The sequence below is a fragment of the Conger conger genome, chromosome 17 (genome assembly GCF_963514075.1).
Source record: "Conger conger chromosome 17, fConCon1.1, whole genome shotgun sequence".
NCBI lineage: Eukaryota > Metazoa > Chordata > Actinopteri > Anguilliformes > Congridae > Conger > Conger conger.
In genome coordinates this window covers 31,949,275-31,960,102 of record NC_083776.1, presented here as the reverse complement: position 1 = coordinate 31,960,102, position 10,828 = coordinate 31,949,275, and the positions used below count along the sequence as shown (strand labels likewise).

The 10,828-nt window shown below is 43.8% G+C and overlaps 2 protein-coding genes across 4 annotated transcripts in view; one reads left to right on the top strand and one right to left on the bottom strand.

Annotated features, from left to right (window-relative positions):
• LOC133116956 (homeobox protein PKNOX1-like) overlaps positions 1 to 3,199 on the top strand; it is a 10,664-nt gene extending 7,465 nt beyond the window's left edge. The window contains exons 9-11 of one of the 3 annotated variants that reach the window (XM_061226991.1): positions 40 to 203; positions 671 to 910; positions 1,005 to 3,199. In XM_061226991.1, the coding sequence (XP_061082975.1) occupies positions 40 to 203; positions 671 to 870 (364 nt within the window). In that variant the 3' untranslated portion in view covers positions 871 to 910; positions 1,005 to 3,199. Of the gene's footprint in view, positions 1 to 39; positions 204 to 670; positions 969 to 1,004 lie in introns of those variants that run through there. The other 2 variants (XM_061226992.1, XM_061226993.1) reach the window with 2 other exon arrangements.
• A 2,595-nt stretch (positions 3,200 to 5,794) lies between these two features.
• fgf9 (fibroblast growth factor 9) lies at positions 5,795 to 9,186 on the bottom strand. The gene is made up of 4 exons (XM_061225745.1): positions 9,030 to 9,186; positions 7,887 to 7,991; positions 7,031 to 7,134; positions 5,795 to 6,001 (listed from the first exon to the last, which is right to left on the bottom strand). Exons 1-4 carry the CDS (start codon positions 9,184 to 9,186, stop codon positions 5,795 to 5,797), a joined length of 573 nt encoding a protein of 190 aa, XP_061081729.1.
• Positions 9,187 to 10,828: the final 1,642 nt, after the last annotated feature.

The following is a 10,828-nucleotide window of genomic DNA, read 5'->3' as shown; positions in this document are numbered from 1 at the left end:
CCACACTCCCTGCCTCTCAGTCCTGTCTCTTTCTCTCAGGTTCATTAACGCTCGGAGGAGGATCCTCCAGCCCATGCTGGATGCCAGCTCCTCAGAGACGCCCAAAACCAAGAAGAAGACTCCTCAGAACCGGCCCCTGCAGCGCTTCTGGCCTGACTCCATCGCCTCGGGCGTATCCCAGCAACAGGTTGCCATGGCTGACGGTACGCTGCTGTACTGCAGGATAAGGCGGCAGTGTGGTGCAGCGGTTAAGGGGCTGGGCTCCTATCTGAAAGCAATGTAGTATTATGGTTTGGGATATGGGCTTGAGGTTGCAGGTTCAAATCTTAGTGAATGGTAATTTAATGCAGTGCATTATAACAGCAAACAGTAGTTTTACACAAAACTGTGTACTAGGAATGCTAGTTTATTGCAGTCTATTTTCACCCGGAATGGTAGCTTATAAAGCAGTGCATTTTGACGGTGAATGGTAGCTTATAAAACAATGCATTTTGAGAGTGAATGCTAGCTTATAAGACAATGCATTTTAACGGTGAATGGTAGCTTATAAAACAATGCATTTTGACTGTGAATAGTGGCTTATGAAGCCAAACATTTTGACGATGGATGGTAGCTTATGAAACGGCGCGTCTTGATGGTGAATGGTATTGTAAGGCACGTGTTCCTGCAGGTACCATGGTAACGGTGGATGTGAGCGTTGACGGGCTGCAGACGCTGACGTCGGACGGAGCGACACTGGCAGTACAGCAGGTGATGATGGGGGGGCAGAGTGACGACGAATCAGGCGACAGCATCGATGACGAGGAGGCGGAGCTATCCAACGCTAACATGACCGGGCTGGGCCTGGACACCAGCGACTCACTGCAGTAGAACTGTGACCTCACTAGTATACACAAACACACACACACACTATACACTCACAATACACACACACACACTATACACTCACACTCACACACACACACACACACACACACTGTGTCCTCACTAATATACACACACACACACTATACACACACAATACACACACACACACACACTATACACTCACACACACTATACACACACACACACTATACACACACACACACACTATACACACACACACACTATACACACACACACTCACACTCACACACACACTCACACACTCACACACACACACACTGTGTCCTCACTAATATACACACACACACACTATGTCCTCACTAGTATAGACAAACACACACACACGCTCACACACTCACTCACACACACACACACACACACGCACACAGGCCGTTACACAGACACACGCACCCGTACACCCACTACAGAGAGCACAAGTGCAACATGTTACACACACACGCACGCACGTACACTGAGCGCTTTGTGTGTCAGGAGTTTCATTTCAGAAACTGTTTTATATGTAGTTGTAGAAGAGTGCACTTTTTTTTGTATTATATGTTAAGATACAAAATATGAAAAAAAAAAACTAAAGCAAGTGTTAAAAAAACAAAAAACAAAAAAAAACCTTCCCCCCCCCCTCCCTTTGGGATGCCAATACCTGTACTGATGTTCTGCAGTTAGCATGCCTGTGTTTGACTAGCTGTGCTCACGTGAACGATGGACTTCAGGGCTTCAACTGCCCAGCCCGGGACACAAACACAAAAAAAGACAAAGCTATTTTTATATATGAACATAAAAGATGAGTGTCTCTTTTTTTGTTTCTGTTTGTTTTGTGATGTTTTTGTAAGGAATATTTATGTATAGATTCATTATTAAAGCGCTGCCCTTTTTAGGGTTTGGTGGCTTTTTCTAAAAATGGAGGGAAAAAGAAAAGAGAGGCTAATAAGCATATTGACCCAGAAATCTGTTCTAACATGAGCAAGCAACAAAAAAGGCCTTATACCTCTTAATTGTTTTGTAAGTAAAACTTAAACAAGCACAGGAATCTTGAATTGTAACCAGATTGGATTTTAGAATGTTTGAAAATGAACACGGTGAAGGAAATGAAATGGCTATCCTTAGCTACCTTCTTGGGCATTCCATCCAAAATCAGTCACTTTCTGACCTCACCATTTTTAGACTTGAATGAAGATATCTATGTCTTCAGGTAGGGTGGGAGGACCAATATGGAGGGCCCCCGTTTCTTGAATGGTGGGTCATTCTGGTTCAAACCACATTCTTAAATTCTTACATGTTTGTGTATTTGTTGAAATCTAAAAGTTTGAGGTCACTAAGTGATTGAATTTCTGACAATGCCCTTTCTGTATCTTAGCTATGTGTTTTTTCCTGCTTCCTGGTCATTGTCATGGAAACAGTTCTGGGAGAGGGCTGCAGGGGGTGGTTTCATTGTTGGAGAGGGTACAGTACGTACACTTGTACTGTACTTTACTGTACACGCACTGTACTTTACTGTACACTTGTACTGTACTTTACTGTACACGCACTGTACTTTACTGTACACTTGTACTGTACTTTACTGTACACGCACTGTACTTTACTGTACACTTGTACTGTACTTTACTGTACACGCACTGTACTTTTATTTCCTCTGCTCTACCTTCTCATGTCTCTGTACTGAGTACCTTATCCAGTAAAAAAAAAAGAAGCCAAAATTATGTAAAAAGAGCATCTGAAGGGCAAAAGAAGGTCATATAAGAAAGTACAGGTATATTTTGCACGTGGTATACTTTATTTGTATACATAGGCATTATTAAATTCATTTGTTTAAAAACTAGAATAAAATGAGGTTATGCTGTGTTTTTAAACGCGGACGTTTCATAAAAAACACAAACTCGACTTCTCTCGTGATTTTTATAGCCTCGTAATCTCTAGCCAAACCATAGTGCAGCTGGTCACTTTAAACTTCAGTTTTATGTGCTGTACAGATACATTTTTAAAAAAATGTCCCATATTATTAACTGTCCTAAAACTCTACTCGAATTAAGGCCATAGTTTTTTGTATTTTCTTTGATTAATGAAGTGTGCTTTTTCTGTCTGGGCTGCTGTGTGTTTCCCTGGGTTTGAGAGGCGAGTCGGTACCTTCAGTGTGAGGGCCGCTGGAGTACTGAGGACCGGGATCCTCGCCACTCTTTCACTGCGTCCTGACCTCCTTGCTTTTGCCTCTTCTCTCTCTTTCTTTTCTCTTACCAGTCACTTGCTTACTGTTTGCCTTAGAACGTCCTATTTTGGAATAAACAATGCCTAACCCTCATGCGCTTTCAGTGCTTGTTTTGTTTCTGAGTGAAGACCAGGGCAGGATTAATCTTGTGCGAGTGTGCGCGTGAGAGAGAGAGAGAGTGTGAGTGTGTGTGTTTGTGTGTGTTTTTTTCTTTTTTTGGGGAGGGCTCCTAACTTTAATGGCACCGTTAGCTCCACTGTCGTTTCATTAAATCACCATAATTTTAAAACCAAACAAACGGTTGCACTTTGGGTAATAATGACGGTGGGAATGGGTTGTGGATGACAGGTCTCTGTGTGGTGGTTTTATTAGTGCTGTTGATTCCAGAGGCCTGGGCAGCTCAGCCAGTCCCCCGCCTCTCTTCAGAGGGTGAGGAGTGTTTTGGCAGCTGAGCAGAGACGTTCTCTTGGCTGAACTGCATGTCAATGAAGCCCATCGTAATGGCAGTTTTAGCTGGATGCTGGATGACTATGAGTGTCAACAGCAATTTCAGTGAGTCAACACTATAAACATAAACGGCTTTATTCCGTTCCAACAGCTATCACGTTATCAGCACTGAGGTAGCCATGTTGTAAACCAACAATAGACTAGCGTTGTCTCTGGACAGCATGTTCCCTCAATTCAAGAAAGTAGTAAACTTCAAAAGAGCCCTCTCCATATATTACCCATGAGCCTTTAAGCACTCCCCACCAGTTGGATGCATAACTTACATCTTACGCCAGAACACTCAGCCCGCACAAGCAGGTAACCCCCAGTTCCAGCTTCCCCCAGCTGGTGAACCTCACATTTACCCGGCAGGAGTGTTGACCTCTGAGGCCCTGTTAACTGCAGTGTGAGCAAGCTTTATCTCTGGCTCAAGGCTACAGGTGACAACACTCACTGTGACATCAGCCAGTGCGCACAAGTGATTCACTTATCCAGTGTCAGCCATTTTAGCATTCAGAAAACCCTATCATGGGAGTCGATACTGAGCAAGTATTCTGAGTATGCTCTGCTCTTCTCAAGGCATGAGATGAGAAAGGTAGAAGGGTATGTGTAAGAACTGTTACTTGTGCTACTGCTTGCAGACAGTATGTTCCTCTGTCTCTTCAACATCCAGTGTACAATCCACAGTGTTTGTTATGTGAGTGAGTACAAACATTGCTGGATCCTCAAACCCTTTTGTGAGAGCTATGTTGTAATGAGTTTGTTCTGGCAGTAGGTGGTGTCACTGACACAGCATTTTGGCGCAGTGTCTGAGTGAGTGTGAGTATGAGACCATATCACGGAAAGCTTGACAAAATAATAAATGCTCGAAAAGAAAAAGGTAAGAACAGGAAATAAGTGGAACTGTGAAACATTTGATCATGTGGTTGTAATTCTTTTTCATTATCAGAGCACAGTTATTTTAAGTAACAAACATCAAAACACCCTTAAACACTTTTATTAATTACAAATTAATGACAAATAATAAATAAATAAATCATTTCACAGGATAAGGAATAACACACAGAATTCTTGCAGTGTGGCAGTGCTGTTGTAGAACAACCTCACTATACATTTTGTACAGATACATAATTGTAGTACATATGCAATTTAACAATGTTAAAATAAAATGTAAAATAGTTTCCATCTCTTAAGACACCCAAAGCTACCCAGGGAGGGTCAGTCCAGGCACAGTTGATGGGTAAGACCTTTGAGTGAAACACAATTATAACTTTTCCTCACATTAATACTTTGTTTCATTGACAATGTGTATTAAGGCCAGTTCAAACCAAAGATTTACGACATTATGAAACCACTTCAATGTGTGAACTCCCTGGCTTGGAATCTGACACCGCTGCTTGGTTGCAGAAGATTCAACTTGTCTAATCATGGGTGGAAAGTTCTAGAATCTAGAACATTGCAAAGAGTGGCCGGTTGCAGCTTGTAACGGGGTACCTCATTGGTCTGAACTGGGCATTAAATAACCACGGCACAGTAAAAGAGGGGGGGGGGGATGGGCGGGGGACAGGGAGAATAAAATGTTTTGTTTGGGCTCAGATCTTTGGACTACAGACCGCCAGCAGTGTGTGTGTCCCATCTGACCTGAAACAGGATCGCTCAATACCCGCAAGACACCACGATCCAGACTCCAAAACGTGAAACATGTAGAGCTCACTGTTAAAGCTGAAAAACTCCAGTTCAATATATCCTGTCAGTATTCATGAAGAGGTGTAACGGACATCCTGTCAGCAGGAAAGTGGGTGATGTGAGCATCCACTGCCACTGACATTAATTACTGTTACCATCTGGCTGTGAGAGGCTGTAACACGTAGAACACGGAGAGCATGCTGGGAACATGATATGACTGTGCCATTAGAGCCTGCTGCTGATATCAATCTGAGCCTTTACCCCCTCCCCCTCCAATACCACTCCCCCAATATGGCACACAGCAACCTACTGCATGGACAAGAGGCCAGGGCCAGAGAAAAAAAATGCTAGTTTATTACTTCAGGCCTAATGGCCAGGGCGGTGTTATCAGAACAGCTTCAGTTGGTGTTGACAACAAGATTCCTCCACCTCTCTGTTAAGACGAGGGGGACGTTTAGCGATTGGAGGCCTGGATCATACCCCCAGAAGCAGGAGCTGAGGTCTACCGTTAAGAAGTTAGTGGGGGCTGTTCTCTGCCTGGGGAAGGACTCTCCGGGGTAGGAAGTGGGTGCAGGGCTGCTCCTTGCTCACGCTGCCTCCCCTCCTGGCCCCGCCTTTGGGGGAGAGGGCCAGGTAGAAGCCTGGGTAGGAGAGCGAGGAGTAGGTGGTGTAATGGTTCTCCTCCAGACTCTCCCTGAAGAGGCAGTCTGGCGTAAACTGGCTCTGGGGGGGGGGGGGGGGGGGGGGAGACGGTCAGGGGGAAGAATATACTTTCACACAGCCCTTCCCCTGGTTTTATACATAAGGCTGTAATCTGCCCAAAAACTGCTCCGATAGATTCCTCTTATCTCTCTATTGCCATTGAGCTCATCTCTAACGATTGTCACCAGGCCAGACAGTGAAGAACGGACTCCACCTCTCCAGCATGTCCAGGTTCCCCCTGAGATTTAATCACACAGCTTGAGTATTCATTTGTTTCCACTGAGGATTTCTGTTACCCCACTGGCGGATATTTTGGGGGACCGGACTCAGCCTTGCGTACTTTTTTTGTATGTCCCGTTTTGTCAGTATATGTAAATGATTTGACTGTCCCTTGCCCTGTGATAGATCGGCGACCTGTGTAGGGTGTATTCCTGCTTCTTGCCCATGCATGCTGGGATAGGCTGACTCTGACCAGCAATAAGAAGGTTAGATAATGGATAGATGGATGCATGGATGACTGCCCCCTTATCCAGCTGGCACCCCCTTCTCATCCACCATCCTCTCCTCCCCCCCTCTCCTCCTCTCCCCCGCCTCCTCTCTGCAATTCACATGTTCTGAATTCATGTACCAGAAAATGACTGAACCCAATTCCTTTTTATGGCCGCTCTAAAGCTGACAGTTTGGCATTTGAGCCGATGATGACTGATGAAGACTTGAGCGATAGAATGTTTCATAGCTCCCATGCTGAAAATAAATTAATTAAAAAGCCAGTTAAATTATTCTTATTTTAGTGCAGACCTATCGCATAGCTCATTGATATATGGGGGGGACACTGCCTTTGTTCTGTGCTCAACGGTTTCTATCAACATTTGAATTAGAGGCTTCGGAAACATTACATTCTTAGTTCACACAATTCCACTGGAGTAGTCAAGATATTTGTACAAAGAGATGGTGTGGTTCATCACATTTAAACATATTCATTGGTTGCGTGATAATCTTGATGATTATGTTGTGTGCCTAAGGGCACATGACCGTGTAGGACACACTCACCAATCCATGTGAGATCCCATCTTTGTTCATAGACAGGTATAGCCCGCTCTCCAGACCCTGCACTCCTACAACCCCCTGCTCCATCGCAAACACCTTCAGCCAGCCTGACAAATATACAGTCAGTTAATACAATTCTGACAAACATCCCTACAGTAACAGACAATAATGTTCGACATCCTTACAGACGCATGGATAGTCAGATCCCAGCAGACACTCAGACAGTAATATTAAAGGCACACAGAAAGTCAGAATGTGACAGACATAAGAAGATTCACTTATCCATCAAGAGTGTGACACACATCATTCATATTGATGACATCATCAACTTCCCATCTGTCCATATAATGGACTTCTGGTTTATAATAAAAGTAACAACAACACCAATCTGAATTAAATAATTATAAAAATGGAAAATGACACTGATGTGACTAAAGGTCAATGTGTGTTCACATTTGATACCAGATGTGGGTTCAAATAGTATTTGTTTTTTGATTCAAATACTTTTCTGTGCTCTCTTGATCGCACCTTGTGCATTTGAGTCTCCAGGGTGGAGCAGCTGGGCAGGGTTTACCCTTTTGGGATCATTTAATTTGTTCCAAAACACCAGACAAGCATAATCAAATGCGGAAAAGTATTTTAATCCAAAACATATACTATTTCAATCCAGGTCTGGTTAATACTGTCACATGGTTGCATCACATAACAGATCCTGATTTGTGCTTAAATAATACATATGGTAGTGAATCTCAGTGCTGAAGCTTGATTGGTTGATGTGTTTATTGTGAAAGACAGTAATCGCTCTGCTGACGTGACTAGTGCGCTTATTATCAGTGGACAAAAGGTCAGCGGAACATACTGTATTCGGTGTGTTCATGCACCCCTCCTACTGTCCCATTGGGCAGGATCTGTAAGTGGTAGCCAATCCCAATGCGGCAGTAGAGCAGCTGCTTGGTGTTCCCAGCTGTAATTGGGCGAGGAAGTGAGGCACCTGTTGAGAGGAAGGACAGTGATTGGTGGTGGTGAGAAAATTGTTCTTGTCTAGTTGACAAGTTGTGTCTGTCAATTCTGGACTCAAAACAAACCAGCATGTACATCTCACAGTCCTAATAAACAGGCCATTATTATAAAGAAGGCCACCATTAGTACTCTAGTGAGTTTCCATTGGAAGAGAAAAAGACATTAAAAGCAAGAAACATTAAGATATTATCAGCAATACTGTACTGTGTTCCGGCACGCACACACACACACACACACACGCACACAGACAGACTCGCCTCTGTGTGTGCGAGTTTGCAGGCACATAGAATGTCCTTCCCCAAGCTCTCTTGCCAGCTGGCCTTGCGGTGCTGATTACAGTGACAGGGCTGTGTGGTAGCAATACGGGGCATGTCATAAAGTGACTGGGGAAACACCACTAAAACCCCCAAACAATAGCACCTGCAATTTATCCCTACACTGCCATTCTTCCTCACCTCAAAACTATTGAATCTCCTTAATTGCACTACAGTGTGAGGTGTGAGGTAGAGTCAGATGATTCCAAAGCTACTGACTCGCCCTCGTATGTAATTAGACTGCTGTCTATTTTAGGTCTGACTATTGCTAAATTTGTTTCCTAGAGAAAAACCAGTAAAAGAGGAAGAAAAAAAATACCAAATACTGGAACACCAGTCAATTTCGCCCGCTTTAATGTGTCATTTTAAACATTTAAAAAGGGAGAAAGAAATCGTCCATCTTGCCTTCAAACTTTTAATACAGCCGGGAAAAAATCCTCAGAGAGGCCACCTCTGCAGTTCTTCCCCCTGCCTGGGATTTTCATTTAGACATTAAACAGATGCTCTTATCCCAAGTGACTTATGCAGCACACTATCTATTTACACAGCTGGAAATGTAGTTTCACTTCAGGAGCTTACTGAATCACACAATCCTTTCTGGGATTTGAACCTGTAACCTGAGTTAAAGCCCCAGCTCCCTCAGAACCTGTCCGTCCTGCTGCCCTTACCTTTGTTGCCGTCGCGCAGTCTGGCCTCTCGGAGAGAAACCTGCCACTTTGTGCGCAGCCGGCTGCTCTGGTCGGCAGAGGGAGCAGCGTCTGCGCGCACGTCTGCGCAGCGGGGACTGGCCCAGGCAGCCAGCAGCACCAGGAGCGGGAGCTGCATGGGTCTGTAGGGGGCCGTGGCGGGTCACCGCCCTGCCATGACGCTCTCCAGCCCAAACTCTCAGACCGACGCGCGGACCCCCCTCGGGCGCTGAACAGAGCGGTGTGGCACGCAGCTCTCCCCCTGGCCCGGCCGACCTCTGCGCCAAGCCGTTTCGGATCCGCGCCCCTCTTCTGTGGCCTGCGTGGCCGAACACCGTGTCCTCCGCTCAGTGTAAACAGCTGTGCTCTGCAGGGTCAGCCTGCCATCGCTTGCTCTTCGTCCCGCTTATATCTCCTCTTCCTCCTCCGCAACACCCCTCTCAGCATCATCTTCCTCTCATCTACGCCTCCAAACCATGGCACACATCTGGACTGTTGTTGTTGTTGTTGTTTTTTTTTTTTTTTATCTCAGTCAAGTCTATTTCAGGTTTAAATTATGTGTTGCTCATAATTGCAATACGTAACACTTAAATTCAGTTTCAATTTATATTTTAAATTCGATTGTTTAAATTCAATGAGAAAACGTAACTTATAACACAGCATAGCAATAATACAAAATGATAAACAGCTGTAAAAAGCAGCTCACAAATGCTGGTTTACTGTGTCTTGCTATGGCTGCACCTGTGACCACAGGAGTCAGTTGAGGTGTGGAGGAGGACCCCAGTGGAAGATGTTATTGTGTGTCAGCTGAATTCTTCATCATTCTTAGCCCAGGGCAAACCAGGCAGTCTGCACAGAAGAGCCCTCATCTTAGATGTATTATTATTATTATTATTATTATTATTATTATTATTATTATTATTATTATAATAAAAGAATAATAATAATAATAATAATAATAATAATAATAATAATAATAATAATTATAATAATAATAACACTGCCTTTATTTTATTGAAGGCAGGAACCACAAATAATTACATTACAATGGTTGTGTGATTTTTTTTTGTTGTCTTGAATTACTTTTTGATGTTTTCTGATACAGCGTATATAGGTCAGTGTTGTTAATATGTTGTTTCCAAAAGGATGTATGCTTATAACCTAATCTTGAAATGCCAACAACTCAGTTTGCGCTGGAAAGCTTATCGGTAAGCAGGATGAACAATCAGACGAAATGACGTTGTTTGGGTTGTGCGTGTACGCGCGTTCAGCAGCACGGTGCATTATGTAGCCTACACACGTTTCTCATCATCAAGTTTATCGCTGTCGCAATGCTTCTGAAACATAGCAGCGATTTTAGAAGAACAACAACGCGGAATGGCAACAGTAGGATACGCGTGCTCTAGGTGTGTTCTATTTAGGTGGCAGATGTCTATAGGGCATCTGCGCTGTGTATACGTTATTGTCACTCCACGGATATACTAACATTCATTGTTGGTTGACGGAAATTATTAAAACTGCAGCACGGTATGCTTACACTCTGTACACCAGCTTGTTAAAGCAAATATTTCATCAGCCAATCATGTGGCAGTCACTAAGTGCATGCAAACAAGGTCAAGAGGTTCAGATGAGAATGGTATAAAAAAAAATCCAATGAGCAGCAGTTCTGCGGGCAAAACGCCTTCTTAATGAGAGAGGTCAGAGGAGAAGGGCCAGACTGGTCAAAGCTGACAGGAAGTAAACAAAACAAGTCATTGTAGTCGTTCAATGCAGATGATAAA